Genomic DNA, 20,359 nt, shown 5'->3' on the forward strand with positions numbered 1-20,359 from the left:
CCAAACCTTCATTGTGTCCCATTCAGCCAAGGTCAATGAATGTAAAATATGGGAGACTCAGGAGCACCTCACGACATTCTGTAGGGGGGCATCGTTTTGCGTTATGCCACTGATATATTCACATATTGGAAAGAAAATTATGTATTTATGTCATAGATATTTTTTGCGATATGTTACCAGTTTAAATGTGCATTCTTAGGTTGATGACTATCCAATTTTATTCTAGGCTGGTTTTGATGATCTTTGGAGAAGATTTGTGACTTACTCAACTGGAGAACAACTGTTTGGTTTGCCCGTTACGGACTATGAGGTTTTGCACAAGATCAGGTAAAAAAGCAGTGTGTGTAAAATAGTTAACAAAAGTGAGAGAATCATGTTAATGGTGCAACTAGATCCCCCTTTCCTTGCACTTAGATGCTCATTGCAAGAGCACTGGACATTGGACCTCTACCTGGAGGTATCAATACTGGGGACTTGTCATGAGTAGGTCGTTGACGTAGGAAGATGACGAACGATGTTTCCCTAAGTTCCAGAAGGTTAAGAATTTGTAGAGTATGATTTAAATGAGTGGGAGGTCGTTCTCACTTTACAGTTGAGGCGACGCGTTAGATTTGATCTCATTTTGTTAGCTGTGGATGGCTGCTCAGAGGACCCAGTGAAAGTCCCCCGTGTAGGAGGCTGGACTGGCTTGTAGTGAGTACCAAGGGGTACTTGCACCTTGCACCAGGCCCAGTTATCCCTTATTAGTGTATAGGGTGTCTAGCAGCTTAGGCTGATAGATAATGGTAGCTTAGCAGAGCAGCTTAGGCTGAACTAGGAGACGTGCGAAGCTACTACAGTACCACAAGTGTCACTTGCACAATATCATAAGAAAACACAATACACAGTTATACTAAAAATAAAGGTACTTTATTTTTATGACAATATGCCAAAGTATCTTAGAGTGTACCCTCAGTGAGAGGATAGGAAATATACACAAGATATATGTACACAATACCTGGCATGTTACCTCCATTTTTCACTGTATATATGTTGTTTTAGTTGTATGTGTCGCTGGGACCCTGCCAGCCGGGGCCCCAGTGCTCATAAGTGTGCCTGAATGTGTTACCTGTGTAGTGACTATCTGTCTCACTGAGGCTCTGCTAATCAGAACCTCAGTGGTTATGCTCTCTCTTTTCTTTTAAATTGTCACTAACAGGCTAGTGACCAATTTTACCAATTTACATTGGCTTACTGGAACACCCTTATAATTCCCTAGTATATGGTACTAAGGTACCCAGGGTATTGGGGTTCCAGGAGATCCCTATGGGCTGCAGCATTTCTTTTGCCACCCATAGGGGGCTCTGACAATTCTTACACAGGCCTGCCACTGCAGCCTGGGTGAAATAACGTCCACGTTATTTCACAGCCATTTTACACTGCACTTAAGTAACTTATAAGTCACCTATATGTCTAACCTTTACCTGGTAAAGGTTAGGTGCAAAGTTACTTAGTGTGAGGGCACCCTGGCACTAGCCAAGGTGCCCCCACATTGTTCAGGGCCAATTCCCCGGACTTTGTGAGTGCGGGGACATCATTACACGTGTGCACTACATATAGGTCACTACCTATATGTAGCTTCACAATGGTAACTCCGAATATGGCCATGTAACATGTCTATGATCATGGAACTGCCCCCTCTATGCCATCCTGGCATAGTTGGCACAATCCCATGATCCCAGTGGTCTGTAGCACAGACCCTGGTACTGCCAAACTGCCTTTCCTGGGGTTTCACTGCAGCTGCTGCTGCTGCCAACCCCTCAGACAGGTTTCTGCCCTCCTGGGGTCAAGCCAGGCTTGTCCCAGGATGGCAGAACAAAGGACTTCCTCTGAGAGAGGGTGTTACACCCTCTCCCCTTGGAAAATGGTGTGAAGGCAGGGGAGGAGTAGCCTCCCCCAGCCTCTGGAAATGCTTTCATGGGCACATTTGGTGCCCATTTCTGCATAAGCCAGTCTACACCGGTTCAGGGACCCCTTAGCCCTGCTCTGGCGCAAAACTGGACAAAGGAAAGGGGAGTGACCACTCCCCTGACCTGCACCTCCCCTGGGAGGTGTCAAGAGCTCCTCCAGTGTGCTCCAGACCTCTGCCATCTTGGAAACAGAGGTGCTGCTGGCACACTGGACTGCTTTGAGTGGCCAGTGCCACCAGGTGACGTCAGAGACTCCTTCTGATAGGCTCCTTCAGGTGTTGCTAGCCTATCCTCTCTCCAAGGTAGCCAAACCCTCTTTTCTGGCTATTTAGGGTCTCTGTCTCTGGGGATTCCTTAGATAACGAATGCAAGAGCTCATCCGAGTTCCTCTGCATCTCTCTCTTCAACTTCTGCCAAGGAATCGACTGCTGACCGCGCTGGAAGCCTGCAAAACTGCAACATAGTAGCAAAGACAACTACTTCAACTCTGTAACGCTGATCCTGCCACCTTCTTGACTGTTTTCCTGGTGGTGCATGCTGTTGGGGTAGTCTGCCTCCACTCTGCACTAGAAGCTCTGAAGAAATCTCCCGTGGGTCGACGGAATCGTCCCCCTGCAACCGCAGGCACCAAAGAACTGCATCACTGGTCCCCTGGGTCTCCTCTCAGCACGACGAGCGAGGTCCCTTGAATCCAGCAACTCTGTCCAAGTGACTCCCACAGTCCAGTGACTCTTCAGTCCAAGTTTGGTGGAGGTAAGTCCTTGCCTCCCCACGCCAGACTGCATTGCTGGGAACCGCGACTTTTGCAGCTACTCCGGCCTCCGTGCACTTCCGGCGGAAATCCTTTGTGCATAGTCCAGCCTGGGTCCACGGCACTCTAACCTGCATTGCACGACCTCCTAAGTTGTCCTCCGGCGACGTGGGACTCCTTTGTGCGACTTCGGGTGAGCACCATTTCACGCATTCTCGTAGTGCCTGTTTCTGGCACTTTTCCGGGTGCTGCCTGCTGCTGAGAGGGCTTTTTGTCTTGATCGACGTCCCCTCTGTCCCAAGACGCAATTGGCGACATCCTGGTCCCTCCTGGGCCACAGCAGCATCCAAAAACCCTTACCGCACGATTTGCAGCTAGCAAGGCTTGTTGGCGGTCTTTCGGCGGGAAAACATTTCTGCACAACTCTCCACGGCGTGTGGGATCCGTCCCCCAAAGGGGAAGTCTCTAGCCCTTGTCGTTCCTGCAGAAACCTAAGCTTCTACTGTCCAGTAGCAGCTTCTTTGCACCCACAGCTGGCATTTCCTGGGCATCTGCCCATCTCCGACTTGCTTGTGACTTTTGGACTTGGTCCCCTTGTTCCACAGGTACCCTCGACTGGAAATCCATCGTTGTTGCATGGTTGGTTTGTGTCTTTCCTGCAGAATTCCCCTATCACGACTTCTATGTCCTTTGGGGAACTTTAGTGCACTGTGCACTCACTTTTCAGGGTCTTGGGGTGGGCTATTTTTCTAACCCTTACTATTTTCTAATAGTCCCAGCGACCCTCTACAAGGTCACATAGGTTTGGGGTCCATTCGTGATTCGCATTCCACTTTTGGAGTATATGGTTTGTGTTGCCCCTATCCCTATGTGTCTCCATTGCATCCTATTGTAACTATACATTGTTTGCACTGTTTTCTAATACTATTACTGCATATTTTGGTATTGTGTACATATATCTTGTGTATATTTGCTATCCTCATACTGAGGGTACACTCTGAGATACTTTGGCATATTGTCATAAAAATAAAGTACCTTTATTTTTAGTATATCTGTGTATTGTGTTTTCTTATGAGATTGTGCATATGACACTAAGTGGTACTGTAGGAGCTTCACTTGTCTCCTAGTTCAGCCTAAGCTGCTCTGCTAAGCTTCCATTATCTATCAGCCTATGCTGCTAGACACCCTATACACTAATAAGGGATAACTGGGCCTGGTGCAAGGTGCAAGTACCCCTTGGTACTCACTACAAGCCAGTCCAGCCTCCTACACCTTTCGCTTACCATTTCTATTGCTTATGGACACTTAGGCCCTGATTTATACTTTTTGATGCTTAACTGCGCCAATGCAGTTTAGCGTCAAAAAGTATATCTCCGGCTAGCGCCATTCCAAGACACCGGCCGGGTGTCTTATTTATGGATTGGCGCAAGCCGGCGCAAAGAGTGGCTAACGTCATGGAGAATGACGTTAGCCAGGTGGGGGTGGCGGTATGGGAGATGTGGGTTTAGCTTTAAAAAATGACGTTAGGCTGGTTAGAGTAAAAAAAGATGACTCTAACTGGATTAGCGTCATTTCTTGACACTAAACCTACCATACCACATGACTCCTGCCTTATAAAAGGCAGGAGTCATGCCCACTACCCCAATGGCCAGCACAGGGGACCAGGGTTCCCTAGCATGGCCACTGCACCCTGTTCCATGGAGGGGGGCCCATTTCAGGGTCCCCAATGGCACTTAAAAAAAAAAATACTTACCTGTACTTACCTATACTTATGTGGGATGGGGTCCACCATCCTCTGCTGTCCCTCTGGTGTGGGCAAGGGTGTCCCTGGGGCCCGGGGAGGGCACCCGTTGGCTTATTCCATGGTGTTCCACCATGGAAATAGGCCCACAGATCCCCTAATGCCTGCCCTGACCCAGGCATTAAGAAATGATGCAAAGCAACCTTTGCACCATTCAAGCTTTGCACCATTCTTTGACCCCTCCTTCCCTCCATGCGTGATTTTTGCACTGGAGGATAAATAAGGCGCTAGGGCCTTAGAGTCATTTTTGCCCAGGAACGCCTACCTTGTATCTCATTGACACAAGGTAAAAAATTACTTTAACTCCAATATGTCTAGCGCCAAAATATAAATATGGAGTTAAGTTTGTGCCGGATTTGCGTAAAAAAAATGACGCAAATCTGGCGCAAACAGAGTATACATATGGCCCTTATTGCGTGTGTTTGAGACAATTTGTTAGTTTGGTGAGTGAGATAATTCCCTGCTCTCACGTTGCACCCATCTGGTAGCAAGGTGGTGCCTGGCAAAGCACCCACTCGTCTCCTTATCTTTACTACTATTCTGTTTCATACTTTCAACTATAGTAAAATTGTCTTAAGAATGTGTGGTTAATCATATCCACTATTACCACTGTAAAGTTAGCATATGCAAGGGTCCTCCAGGATGCATTAATTTAATTGACTTTGTTCTTCCTTACCAGTACTGTAGGTAGCACAGTCACAGCTTAACTTCCAGGCTGTTGTTTTCGCCAGCAAAGGTGTGCGCCTCTGTTTTTTGTGGTTTTATATAGCAAGAGCACTGATAACATGAAATTAAGAAATGGAAATAAAACAGAACCAGGGCACTCCGAGTAATGAGTCCAAAATGAAGAAAGATGCAGATTTCTTTATTTCCTTATGTTGATAAACATCAAACATCAAAGTTCAGAAACAGCCAATACGTGTTTCGTCCACACGGACTTTTTCAAGGCATAAAGATTGTTGAGAATGATATATCCAATGTTGTCCCTTACAGTACAGGGAATGGAGGTCCTCTATGGTAATAGGACTGAGTACATCCACCATCCGAAAGTTAGAGGATGATGTAATAATGGGGCCCTGATAAGCCCACACCTAACCTCTCCCGGTAGCGAGATGCAGGGAAAAATGTCAGTAGCGCCGTACGTGCAGTCTTTGCGAGTAAATAATGGGCATTATGAAATGAAGAAATGTCTTTGCTCCTCGGAGGAGGTGTGGCTTAGCAGCTGATGCTGCCAAATGGGCATTTTAAAACCTGTTTCAAATCCCGGTCTCGGCTCAGCATCCTTTGATCCTGGGCAAATCATTTCATGACGTCATCTAAACCATGTTAACACTATGTGAAACTACAAAAATCTGTTATTGGTGGCTTGTATTGTAAAAAGCTTGCGCAGAGCATTGTGCATAGAACAATTTACATCACAAAAGCTGTATGGTTTTATTGGCCGGGACTGAAAAGGGGTGGTTAGCCACTCTGTAGTGTGTCTAAAGACTGTACATTCTATTGAAAAGGTGAATTGGATGCCTTTGTTTAACCTGTTCCATGTACAAAAGGACAATGAATGACCCAGTTCTGAAGGAAGGAAACCAGGGAGAAATCAGAAGAGCTCAAAGGAAGTGAAGAATTGGATAGGACAATGAGAATGTAAAAGATGCTGGAAGGCATAGGGGAAATACAGGGTCCTACAGGGCACAGAAGGAAGAGATACAGGAGCACGTAGAGGAAGGACAGGAGGATACAGTAGGGAAAAGAGGAATCAAAGCATGGAACAGGCAGAGGATGCAGGAAAGTTAGGCATCGAATACAGGATATTGGAGAGCATAAAGAAAGCAGAGGATGTAGAGGATACTGAGGAAGCAATCGATACAGGAGAGCACAGAGAGAAAGCCCTGAGAAAATATGGGATACTAGAGGTGGGGTACAGAGAGCACTGAGGAAGCACATAGAGGAGAAAAGACAGAATACTGAAGAGCACATTGAAAGCAAGCTATTCAGAAGGGATTACGGAAGCCCAGGATAATGTAGAGCATATTGGAGAACATAGTGGGAGCACATGATGTTAGACTGCACATAAGAAGTAAACGATGCATTCGAGTTGAGAGGAACTACAGAAAGGTAGAGAGAAATGAACGCAGTAAAACATGGAGCAATGAGAGGATGCCTTCAGGAAGTGTGGAGGCACAGAGAAATCATAGGATACGGGACATTTTTACTGGGCACAGATGAGGCAATGGATGCAGGAGGACTCACAGGAAGCAAATGATGCTGGAGAGATCATAGGAACCAAAGTATACCTTTGAAACAGAGGAAACAAAGGATGCAAGATGGCACAAAGGAAGCACTGGATATCTGAGAGCAGGGAAAGCACAGGGCGCAGGAGGGCACAGATGGTGACAGAGATATGAAAGGAAATAATGGAAGCACTAAACAGTGGAGAGCAGAAGAAACACATAATGAGGAGGGTACAGGAAGTGCAAGGGATAAAAGAGGGCATAGATAAAGCACAGGATACAGGAATAGAGGAATCTACAACTGCATCACTTCAAGCATGTACTAATAGATTAGATACAGATGATTCAAATGAGACAGAAGGATCTCTTCTAGGGGATCCTCATCAATATTCATTAGCCTTAAATAGTCCTGCCCACGTGCAGGGACCCCGGAGCACTTCTTAAATATTATATATATGTATATATAAATCAACATTGTACACAGTCCTTAACTATATTTATACACACACACACATATATATATATATGTATATATATATATATATATATATATATATATATATATATATATATATTATTTATATATATATACATACATATATTTATATATATTTTCACTGAAAAAAACAAAGGTTACAAGGACGTTATAGTGAGGAACTAGCATTTAAAAAACCTTAGAAATTCACTAAAAATAACAAAGATTGCAGGGATATTATACTGTAGTTAGGATCAGAATATACACACACAAAACCATAGAAATTCAGCTGTTATAGAGTTATTTCAAGTAACTGTAACGCATGCCCAAAGGTAACTACAACCCGTGGCCCCTCCATGCACAGTTTTCAGATCAATAATTTTACTGCAAATGTTGCAATATTATCATCGATGTCATAGGAGATTAAATTACTGATGTAATATGTGGGGTAATTAGTGGTGCATGGCTTGAGTCATTGTAACAGATTGGAACAATCCTCCAGGATCTGATAGAGATGTACGCTTGGCGCTCAGCAGACTCCTTCATCTTGAGACTGTTCCACAACATAAGGGAACAAGAGTGACGTCACAGTTTGCAGTCCTGGCATTACTGCTAGCTAAGCGATTATTGACTAGAAGACGGAAGGCCATGATGGTACCAACCATAGCACAATGGCAGGAGGAAGTAGAGGGATGGGAATTAGGTGAGCGTGCTGCCCTACTTTGTGAGGAGTACAGAGGACTTTGGAAGACACCAGTCGCTATGAAATGGGACGCTGTGCTGGAATATTTCAAAACACTTACTGATATAGATAATGCCACTGCTTTACTTTTTAACAAATAGCTGACCTACAGATTAATACTGTTTAGACGATGTCTCACAATAAATGCTGTCATATTCGAATACGAACCCTAAAGAATGTGCAGGACGCTGACTTTCAGGATGAAGATGAAAGTCTTATATGACAAGTTGTCTCTGATATTTGAGAATTGTATTGAGCATACAAGAAAAGGGGTTGGAACCGCGTGTTGGAACGAAACTGTATACATAGAGATGTCTAGTTAATGGGGAGGGAGAGAGGGATTTTTGGTTATATGTAACAATTAAGAACTGACAAACTTCCTAGATAATTGCGTTACATCCGCTACGCCTACACGTTCCTTATGTATTATTTGGGGCTAAGTGATAAGATATGTACCCGTAAGTCTGTTACTCCACTTGACAAGCCTATGTTACCTATTGTTTTTGAAAAAGAGATATACCTCTGTAACATATAAATAGGATTATGAAACAATAAAAGCAATAAAGTTTGTCCAAAAAAAAAATTCAATGATGTTATCAAAGATGTCATGAGTGCTGTAATTGTGGGGTAATTAGCAGTGCATCGAGAGAGCGCAAGATATAGGCCCTCATTATGAATATGGCGGTCCGTTCCGCTCCGCGGCGGTGGTGGTAGAAACTGCCAACAGAGGAGCGGTCCGGACCGCCAAATAATGATCCAAACGAAATACACGCATCCCGCGCAGCACCCACCGCCAGGAAAGGAGTCCCGCTGATGACAGCAGAGTCCGCCCACAGGCCGTTGGAAAGGCCCAACCCGCCCATCGAATTATGAACGACCATTCCGTCGCGAGTTCCGGGGCGGGAACCACTGCCACACAAAGCCAGACGGAAATGAAACAAATTGAAGGAAACACTCCCCGGAGTTCCATCAAACATTCAGTGGCAGCCATGGACAGAGAGCTGCTGATCATGCCAGCCTTGCTCCTTGCCATATACCTACACAACCGAGACCGCTGACGAATACGACGACGGTAAGTACCGCAACCTACGACACAAGGGAGGAAAGGGCAAAGTTACATACTCACCCACTCCACCCACTCTGCAACGCCCCCCCAACCCTTCCCAGCAGCACAAGTCAGACATCCCACACCAACAGGTACGAACTCGACCGAAGGCCACTGCAACTTGACCATAGTACATACAATAGCACCACACCCATAAAAAAATAAAAAAACACCAGGGTGGAACTGTGTGCAGCCCAAACATAGGCCACACAGAAACTTTAATATGTAGCTCACTGAGCAAAACAGTGCCAACAGGGCCAATGGTCAGTCCATAAAAAGCAAATTGTCCTTGGCCACAACTGGCCACACCTGACTCCCACAAGTGCTGGGTACTCCACTGAACGGGGCACCATATGGGGATCCACGCACCTCATGGAAGGAGGGTGGGGGGGTGGTGGTGGGTATTTCCGACAGGGTGGGACTTAGACTTGCGTGAGGAGGTTGGGGTGGTGGGCTTCTCCTTTGAAGGGGGTGTGGGCTGTTTGGCTCAGTTGGAGCTGGATGGCTTAGGCTCTGAGCGGGCCTTCTTCTTCACCAGGGAAGGGGCACGGGAATGGGAAGGCTGGACCGGGGTGGGCTGTGATGTGGAAGGAGCGGAAAGGGCAAGGAGATGGGCACGTTTGGGGACAAGACGGGGTGGGCCAGTGGGTTGGAACAGGTCTGCACGGGAGAGGAAAAGTTTCTTGGGAGCATTTTGGGTGGTCGTGGATGAGGGCGTGGGAGTGGAGTTAGAGGGAGTTGATGTATGGGGTGTAGGTGTACGTGTAGTGGGTGCAGTTGCTCAGTATGCTGTGGTGTGGTGGATGTCTGATGGGTGGGTGTCTTGGTGCGTTTGTGTGTTTTGGGAGGTGGGGGTGGACACAGTGGGAGAAGACAGACAGCTAGTGTGGATGTTTGTTGCGTGGGTGTTTGAAAATCTGGGGAGTGTGCTGCATGTGTCAACTACAGTAGAGGTGGTGAGTGCAGGTGTGGTGTAGGGGGTGCATGCATGGCTGTCTGCTATCGTGGTGAGTGCAGGAAGAGGAGCAGTGACAGTGAGTGAAGGTGCAGTGCATGAGGGTGTGGATGTAGAGGGGACAGACAGCGAAGCGGAAGAGACAGGCACACTGGGGAAAGTAGACGTTGTTGTGTGTGCAAGTGTCTGTTGGCTGTGTGAATGCTTGTGGTGGGAGGCGTGGTGCTTGTGTTTGGAAATGTGCTTCTTGTGTGTTGATGTGCCTGTAAGCGGGTCTGATTGTGTGCTTTGGACGGGTGAAGGGAGTGGGGTGCTGGAAGGGGTAGAGGAGGTTGGAGGGGGGGCGGAATGGCCAGGGAAACTGGCTGCCGTCCAGGAGGAGGCCAGAGCCTGAAAAGATCTCTGTAGGGCAGACACTGCACCGAGAATGCCATCCAGATAGGCATTGATCTGCTGCACATCCGATGCCAGACCTTGGATGGCATTGACGGTGGTTGTCTGGCCTACAGAGATGGTTCTCAGGAGGTCAATAGCCTCCTCTGTGAGGGCAGCAGGGCTGACTGGGGCAGGGGAGGAGGTGCCTGGGGCAAAGGAGATGCCCACCTTTCTCGGTGGGTGGGCACGGGCAACTCGGTGGGGAGCAGAAGGGAGGGAGCTGATGGAATGGGTGGTGGCGGAAGATCTCACGGTAGTGGTCTGTCCACTAGGGTCCGCCACCGCCGGAGGACGCCCATCTGAGGAGGTCTGAGAGTCACTACCTCCTGTGGTAGTAGCCTCCCCCGTGGAAGTCCCCTCGCCCTCCCACCCACTGGTCCCCTGGGCGTCTGTTGTCTCTGCCTCGGAGGATCCCTGGACCGCTGCCTCCCCACTTGCCGGTGCCTCAGCTCCCTCGCCTGATGTTGATGCTGTACCAAACCAACACAAAAGAACAGGGATGAGGGGACAAAACAGGAGAGACACTTGTAAATAGCTGCATGCTGATACACAATGTCCAGACATACACCTACCCAGCAGACACACCCAAAAGGCAGCACTGTGCACTATGCCCATGGCCATGCCCCTGACTACTGAACAGTATGCTGACCTACACCCATCCCCTGAAATAGTATTGGAGCTGAGGTAGGTGAAACCTGACAGGGGCACCCCTACACCCTTTGGGGAACATACAATAGATGGACACCAGTCAAATTCCCTGCTCCAAGCACCATGAGCCCTATCGCACACACACTCATCCTTCCAGGCTGAAGTATGGTCTGTGAGTACTCACCCCCTTGTGACTGCTGTGCAGCCTTCAAGCGCCCATCCAGGTCTGAGTACGTCACCAGCAGGATCCTTCGCATGAGGGGGGTCAGTGCCCGACAGGCACCCCTTCCACGTTGGGAGGACTTCCCCAGCTGGGCCTCGGTGATCTTTCGCACCCAGCGCTGCAGGTCCTCCCACCTCTTTCGACAGTGGGTGCTCCGCCAGTTGTAGACCCCTCCTTGGCGATGGCATACCAATGTGCCCTCTTCTGGTGGGCGCTGACCTAGTAGGGTGACTGTAGGAAAGTACCATCTTGCCTGGTATGTTACCCCCATTTTTCACTGTATATATGTTGTTTTAGTTGTATGTGTCACTAGGACCCTGCCAGCCAGGGCCCCAGTGCTTATAAGTGTGCCTGAAAGTGTTACCTGTGTTATGACTAACTGTCTCACTGAGGCTCTGCTATCCAGACCCTCAGTGGTTATGCTCTCTCACTTCTTTCCAAATTGTCACTAACAGGCTAGTGACCAATTTCACCAATTCACATTGGCATACTGGAACACCCTTATAATTCCCTAGTATATGGTACTGAGGTACTAAGGGTATTGGGGTTCCAGGAGATCCCTATGGGCTGCAGCATTTCTTTTGCCACCCATAGGGAGCTGACAAATACTACACAGGCCTGCCACTGCAGCCTGAGTGCAATAATGCACACATTATTTCACAGCCATTTTTCACTGCACTTAAGTAACTTATAAGTCACCTATATGTCTAACCTTTACCTGGTAAAGGTTAGGTGCAAAGTTAATTAGTGTGTGGGCACCCTGGCACTAGCCAAGGTGCCCCCACATAGTTCAGGGCAAATTCCCCGGACTTTGTGAGTGCGGGGACACCATTACACGCATGCACTACACATTGGTCAATACTCCGAATATGGCCATGTAACATGTCTAAGATCATGGAATTGCCCCCTCTATGCCAACCTGGCATTGTTGGCACAATCCCATGATCCCACGGGTCTGTAGTTCAGACCCGGGTACTGCCAAACTGCCTTTTCAGGGGTTTCACTGCTGCTGCTGCTGCCAACCCCTCAGACAGGTTTCTGCCCTCCTGGGGTCCAGCCAGGCTTGGCCCAGGATGGCAGAACAAAGGACTTCCTCAGAGAGAGGGTGTCACACCCTCTCCCTTTGGAAAATGGTGTGAAGGCAGGGGAGGAGTAGCCTCCCCCAGCCTCTGGAAATGCTTTCATGGGCACAGATGGTGCCCATTTCTGCATAAGCCAGTCTACACCAGTTCAGGAACCCCTCAACCCTGCTCTGGCGCAAAACTGGACAAAGGAAAGGGGAGTGACCACTCCCCTGACCTGCACCTCCCCTGGGAGGTGTCCAGAGCTCCTCCAGTGTGCTCCATACCTCTGCCATCTTGGAAACAGAGGTGCTGCTGGCACAGTGGACTGCTCTGAGTGGCCAGGGCCACCAGGTGACGTCAGAGACTCCTTCTGATAGGCTCCTTCAGGTGTTGCTAGCCTATCCTCTCTCCTAAGTAGCCAAACCCTCTTTTCTGTCGATTTAGGGTCTCTGTTTTGGGGATTTCCTTAGATAACGAATGCAAGAGCTCATCAGAGTTCCTCTGCATCTCTCTCTTCACCTTCTGCCAAGGAATCGACTGCTGACCGCGCTGGAAGCCTGCAAAACTGCAACAAAGTAGCTAAGACGACTACTGCAACTCTGTAATGCTGATCCTGACGCCTTCTCGACTGTTTTCCTGGTGGTGCATGTTGTGGGGGTAGTCTGCCTCCTCTCTGCACTAGAAGCTATGAAGAAATCTCCCGTGGGTCGACGGAATCTTCCCCCTGCTACAGCAGGCACCAAACAACTGCATCACCGGTCCCCTGGGTCTCCTCTCAGCACGACAAGCGAGGTCCCTTGAATCCAGCAACTGTGTCCAAATGACTCCCACAGTCCAGTGACTCTTCAGTCCAAGTTTGGTGGAGGTAAGTCCTTGCCTGCCCACGCCAGACTGCATTGCTCGGAACCGCGACTTTTGCAGCTACTCCAGCCTCTGTGCACTTCCGGCGGAAAACCTTTGTGCACAGCCAAGCCTGGGCGCACGACACTCTAACCTGCATTGCACGACTTTCTAAGTGGCCCTCCGGCGACATGGGACTCCTTTGTGCAACTTCGGTGTGAGCACCGTTTCACTCCTCTTTGTAGTGCCTGTTCTGGCACTTCTGCGGGTGCTGCCTGCTTCTGAGAGAGCTCCTTGTCTTACTCGACGCCCCTCTGTCCCCAGACGCAATTGGCGACATCCTGGTCCCTCCTGGGCCACAGGAGCGTCCAAAAACCCTAACTGCACGATTTGCAGCTAGCAAGGCTTGTTGGCGGTCTTTCGGCGGGAAAACACTTCTGCACAACTCTCCATGGCGTGCGGGATTCATCCTCCAAAGGGGAAGTCTCTAGCCCTTGTCGTTCCTGCAGAAACCTCAGCTTCTACTGTCCAGTAGCAGCTTATTTGCACCCACAGCTGGCATTTCCTGGGCAACTGCCCATCTCCGACTTGCTTGTGACTTTTGGACTTGGTCCCCTTGTTCCACAGGTACCCTTGACTGGAAATCCATCATTGTTGCATTGCTGGTTTGTGTCTTTCCTGCAGAATTCCCCTATCACGACTTCTATGTCCTTTGGGGAACTTTAGTGCACTTCGCACTCACTTTTCAGGGTCTTGGGGTGGGCTATTTTTCTAACACTTACTATTTTCTAATAGTCCCAGCGACCCTCTACAAGGTCACATAGGTTTGGGGTCCATTCGTGGTTCGCATTCCACTTTTGGAGTATATGGTTTGTGTTGCCCCTATCCCTATGTGTCCCCATTGCATCCTATTGTAACTATACATTGTTTGCACTGTTTTCTAAGACTATACTGCATATTTTTGGTATTGTGTACATATATCTTGTGTATATTTGCTATCCTCATACTGAGGGTACACTCTGAGATACTTTGGCATATTGTCATAAAAATAAAGTACCTTTATTTTTAGTATATCTGTGTATTGTGTTTTCTTATGATATTGTGCAAGTGACACTAGTGGTACTGTAGGAGCTTCACTCGTCTCCTAGTTCAGCCTAAGCTGCTCTGCTAAGCTACCATTACCTATCAGCCTACGCTGCTAGACACCCTATACACTAATAAGGGATAACTGGGCCTGGTGCAAGGTGCAAGTACCCCTTGGTACTCACTACAAGCCAGTCCAGCCTCCTACATAGATACAAAGACACAAACCAGCAATGCAACAACAATGGATTTCTAGTTGAGGGTACCTGTGGAACAAGGGGACCAAGTCCAAAAGTCACAAGCAAGTCGGAGATGGGCAGATGCCCAGGAAATGCCAGCTGTGGGTGCAAAGAAGCTGCTACTGGACAGTAGAAGCTGAGGATTCTGCAGGAACGACAAGGGCTAGAGACTTCTCCTTTGGAGGATGGATCCCACATGCCGTGGAGAGTCGTGCAGAAGTGTTTTCCCGCCGAAAGACCGCCAACAAGCCTTGCTAGCTGCAAATCGTGCACTTAGTGTTTTTGGATGCTGCTGTAGCCCAGGAGGGACCAGGATGTCGCCAATTGCGTCTGGGGACAGAGGGGGCGTCGAGCAAGACAAGGAGCCCTCTCAGAAGCAGGCAGCACCCGCAGAAGAAGCGGAAGAGGCACTACGAAGAGGAGTGAAACGGTGCTCACCCGAAGTTGCACAAAGGAGTCCCATGCCGCCGGAGGACAACTTAGAAAGTCGTGCAATGCAGGTTAGAGTGCCGTGGACACAGGCTTGGCTGTGCACAAAGGATTTCCGCCCGGAGTGTACAGAGGCCGGAGTAGCTGCAAAAGTCGCGGTTCCCAGCAATGCAGTCTGGCGTGGGGAGGCAAGGATTTACCTCCACCAAACTTAGACTGAAGAGTCACTGGACTGTGGGAGTCACTTGGACAGAGTTGCTGGATTCAAGGGACCTCGCTCGTCGTGCTGAGAAGAGACCCAGGGTACCGGTAATGCAGTTCTTTGGTGCCTTCGGTTGCAGGGGGACGATTCCGTCGGCCCACGGGAGATTTCTTCAGAGCTTCTAGTGCAGAGAGGAGGCAGACTACCCCCACAGCATGCACCACCAGGAAAACAGTCGAGAAGGCAGAAGGATCAGCGTTACAGAGTTGCAGTAGTCGTCTTCGCTACTTTGTTGCAGTTTTGCAGGCTTCCAGCGCGGTCAGCAGTCGATTCCTTGGCAGAAGGTGAAGAGAGAGATGCAGAGGAACTCTGATGAGCTCTTGCATTCGTTATCTAAGGAATTCCCCAAAGCAGAGACCCTAAATAGCCAGAAAAGAGGGTTTGGCTACTTAGGAGAGAGGATAGGCTAGCAACACCTGAAGGAGCCTATCAGAAGGAGTCTCTGACGTCACCTGCTGGCCCTGGCCACTCAGAGCAGTCCAGTGTGCCAGCAGCACCTCTGTTTCCAAGATGGCAGAGGTCTGGAGCACACTGGAGGAGCTCTGGACACCTCCCAGGGGAGGTGCAGGTCAGGGGAGTGGTCACTCCCCTTTCCTTTGTCCAGTTTCGCGCCAGAGCAGGGCTGAGGGGTCCCTGAACCGGTGTAGACTGGCTTATGCAGAAATGGGCACCATCTGTGCCCATGAAAGCATTTCCAGAGGCTGGGGGAGGCTACTCCTCTCCTGCCTTCACACTTTTTCCAAAGGGAGAGGGTGTAACACCCTCTCTCTGAGGAAGTCCTTTGTTCTGCCATCCTGGGCCAAGCCTGGCTGGACCCCAGGAGGGCAGAAACCTGTCTGAGGGGTTGGCAGCAGCAGCAGCTGCAGTGAAACCCCTGAAAAGGCAGTTTGGCAGTACCCAGGTCATGCCAACAATGCCAGGATGGCATAGAGGGGGCAATTCCATGATCTTAGACATGTTACATGGCCATATTCGGAGTTACCATTGTGAAGCTACACATAGGTAGTGACCTATGTGTAGTGCACACGTGTAATGGTGTCCCCGCGCTCACAAAGTCCGGGGAATTTGCCCTGAACTATGTGGGAGCACCTTGGCTAGTGCCAGGGTGCCCACACACTAAGTAACTTTGCACCTAACCTTTACCAGGTAAAGGTTAGACATATAGGTGACTTATAAGTTACTTAAGTGCAGTGAAAATGGCTGTGAAATAATGTGTGCATTATTTCACTCAGGCTGCAGTGGCAGGCCTGTGTAAGAATTGTCAGAGCTCCCTGTGGGTGGCAAAAGAAATGCTGCAGCCCATTGGGATCTCCTGGAACCCCAATACCCTGGGTACCTCAGTACCATATACTAGGGAATTATAAGTGTGTTCCAGTATGCCAATGTGAATTGGTGAAATTGGTCACTAGCCTGTTAGTGACAATTTGGAAAGAAATGAGAGAGCATAACCACTGAGGTTCTGGATAGCAGAGCCTCAGTAAGACAGTTAGTCATAACACAGGTAACACTTTCAGGCACACTTATGAGCACTGGGGTCCTGGCTGGCAGGGTCCCAGTGACACATACAACTAAAACAACATATATACAGTGAAAAATGGGGGTAACATGCCAGGCAAGATGGTACTTTCCTACACAACCCCCCCCCCAAACGAAGGACAATAAGACTAGTCATTACCTGATGGGTCTTCATTGTCTAAGTGGAAATATCTGGAGAGTCCATCTGCATTGGAGTGGGTACTCCCAGGTCTATGTTCCACTGTATAGTCCATACCCTATAGGGATATGGACCACCTCAACAATTTAGGTTCTCTTCCAGGGGATCCTCATCAATAGTCATAAACATTGAATATTCCCGCCCTTGTGCGGGGACCCCGGAGCATATATATATATAAAATACATACATATTACCATGTGTAAAACAGCAATGCAGGCTATAATCATAAATAGGCTAAAATGCTTTATTTCTATGCAAGTTTTTTTTTTTTTTTTTTTTATATTATAAAATCACAATAGATCATAAATATCTACCTAAGCCCCAAAAACTGGACTTAGGGAAGTAAACAGCAGTAAATATCAGAGAAAAATAGAAAAAAACACATTGAAAAACAATGAAGCATTCTTAGCCAATAGGCTGCATGCAGGTTAACACAGGAGAACCATAAAAACTTTGGTACCGTGCCTTTAAGACCCTGAGCACCTCCAGTATCCCACCATGCCTCAGGGGTGAAGGGAAGGTGACAGTTGGTTCACAGTTAGGTCAGTTCTTTTTTCCGGCTTCTTCTGAGAGGATCCTGGAGCATTGAGCTCTCAGTTTTTTCTGAGTTTTTCTTCAGAAAAATCCTTAAAAATAGTGTTTTTCCTATTTACTCGACAGATAACATCTTTTGTCTGAGTTTGGAAGTCTTTTTTGACAGAAAATGCCATCTCTTTTTGTAAAATGTCCTTCTTGTGGGAAGAAGAAAGCCCAGTCAGACCCACACTCTCTGTGTATTGTCTGCCTGCCACAGAGTCACTGTCCTGACACCTGCAAGTATTGTAAGAACATGTCAAGGAGGACTCTCAAAGACAGAGAGAAGATCAGGCTACATGGGCTTCAGGAGAGGAAAAAGTCAACATCCTCTTCACTTCCCAGACCTACAGCAGAAGGAATGGCCCGATCGACGTCGACAGGTAGGATTGTACCTGTTTGTTCTCCATCGACGTCATCGGCACCACCGTCTCACCGGCATAGATCGCCGTCGACGGCGACCAGACCGACGTCGAGGGACAAAACGTCGAAGCATGGACACAGGGGTACATCTCCGTCGACGGCAGGCCGCCGTTCGGCGTCGAGTCATCTCCGGCGCTCCCGTTCGCCGTTGAGAACGTCTCACCCCTTGGCGTCGAAGGACACGACACCAAAAACACCACGACGGCATGAACATCCGCCGTCGACCACTCGCCACTCAACGTCGAGACACACGACGGCGAGTAGGTCCAGGTCCCGCGATAGGCGATCGGCGTCAAGACACTCGACGGCAAGACCTCCGACGTCAAGACCTTCGACGTCGAGAACAGATCAGCCATCGCAACCTTCGACGTCGAGGATACAATCGACGTCGACACAACCTTCAGCTGTGTCACAGGCAGTAGAGCCAGCGGACAAAGCTCCCTCACCGGTGGTCTCTATAAGGAGTGCATCATCCCATTCCAGAGCATCGGGGCATGTTTCTCCCATCACAGCATCCCCGGATTCACAATACTCTAGGATGTATTCTCCTACTGCCTCATTACCGAGAACGCCATCGCCTACAGCTAGAGCAGGACGGGCTAGTTCTGCTTCTCGTCAGCCGACCGCAAGACCTGCACACTCTGCTACAGCCTCTCGGAGCAGGTCCCGTTCCCGAAGGAGAACCAGGTCACGAACACCACGCAGAAGATCACCTTCTTGGTCTTCTTCAGGATCGTCTGTTGGGCGCTACTCCCCCACACTCACAGATTCTCCACCTGCTAGGATTTCCCCGGTGGATGATATCACCACTTTTAATGAGGTTCTTCTAAGGGGAGCGCAGAAGCTAAATATTGAGGTACCGGAGCCGGCCACCTCATCCTCAGTTATCTTTGAGACCCTACAACACAGATCAGTCTCGTGAAAACTGCTGCCACTAGTACCGGGTTTGCTGCAACCGACTATGGACACTTTTCTGTCTCCAGCCACTCTCAAGTCTGCCCCGGCTAGGATTCAAAAGAAATACAAAGCTCCGGAACAAGATCCTTTATTCCTGCGGAAGGATCCGCCACCGGACTCTGTGATCTTAGCCGCAGCCAGAAAAACACACTCTGTGGCATCATCTTCCACAGTCCCCCCGGATAAGGAGAGCAGACACCTAGACTCTCTGGGGAGAAAGATGTGCGGTACGGCGGCATCTGCTATGAAGGTCTCCAGCGCCTCAGCACTTCTGGGCAGATATGACCGCTCTCTGTGGGACTCACTCCACAGATTTACAGAAAAGTTGCCCAGGGAAGATAGACAGGACTTCCAGGAAATCTTGCAGGAAGGGGGCCTAGTATCTAACCAGGTCATCAGCGCGGCGGCGGACGGGGCGGATTTGACTGCGCATGGGTATGCGCACGGAATCTGCGCTAGGAGGTCTTCCTGGCTACGGCTCACGGGTCTGAAACAGGAAGCACAGCAGCGCATTTTGAACCTCCCATTCAGCGGGAGTTCGTTGTTCGGTACCCACGCGGATGAAGAGATGGCCCGAATGAAAACGGAAGTCGACACGATGAGGGCAGTGGGCCTGGAACGTAAAAAAGACTTCAGGCGGAGGTACAGGCCGTATGACAGACGACCATTCCAGCAGAGGGTTCAAACCCCTCACTGGTCTCAAAGGCCACAACAACGACAGGGACGTCCCCTGTTTCAGGCACGTAGACCCACAAGAGACAGAGGGTCAAGTAGACCTCAACAGTCTACAGCAAAGACACCATCAAAGCAATGAGGCATTGCTTCCCTCAGCACTGTGCACCACTCCGGTGGGGGGAAGTGTTACGCATCATCTTCGCGAGTGGCACTCAATCACAAAAGACAAATGGGTGCTCAATATTGTCGAACATGGCTATTCTCTCCTTTTCAAAAAACCTCCTCCACACTTGCCGCCAGCAAGGTGTTTTCCTTCTCATCTCAGCCTGCTACGCAAGGAAGTTCTCGCACTCCTACAAAAGAAAGCTGTAGAAAAGGTTCCTCCGGCACAAAAAGGAAAAGGGGTGTACTCCCGTTACTTTCTGGTGGCGAAAAAAGGTCAACAGGGCCTCTTCAGACCAATTCTGGACTTACGGCTCCTGAACAAGTACATAAGAAAACAAAAGTTCAGGATGCTAGCCCTTCACCAGATTGTCCCGCAACTGCATCAGGGAGACTGGATGTGCTCCATCGACCTACAGGATGCATATTTTCACATCCCAATAGCAACCAAACATCGGAAATTTTTACGTTTCCAGATAGCGTCACAGCACTACCAATTCAGAGTCCTTCCATTCGGCCTGAAGTCTGCACCCCGAGTCTTTTCAAAATGTGTAGCAGTGGTAGCGGCACACCTTCGAAGACAAAAAATATTCGTCTACCCCTACCTGGACGACTGGCTAGTGAAG

General features: G+C 48.9%; 1 protein-coding gene across 1 annotated transcript in view; it reads left to right on the forward strand.

The window, feature by feature from the left end:
• DNAH8 (dynein axonemal heavy chain 8) overlaps positions 1-20,359 on the forward strand; it is a 9,979,189-nt gene that overhangs the window by 4,802,412 nt on the left and 5,156,418 nt on the right. The window contains exon 37 of the mRNA XM_069236651.1: positions 227-327. Within this exon, the coding sequence (XP_069092752.1) occupies positions 227-327 (101 nt within the window). The remainder of the gene's footprint in view (positions 1-226; positions 328-20,359) is intronic.

Source organism: Pleurodeles waltl, chromosome 5 (assembly GCF_031143425.1).
Source record: "Pleurodeles waltl isolate 20211129_DDA chromosome 5, aPleWal1.hap1.20221129, whole genome shotgun sequence".
Lineage (NCBI taxonomy): Eukaryota > Metazoa > Chordata > Amphibia > Caudata > Salamandridae > Pleurodeles > Pleurodeles waltl.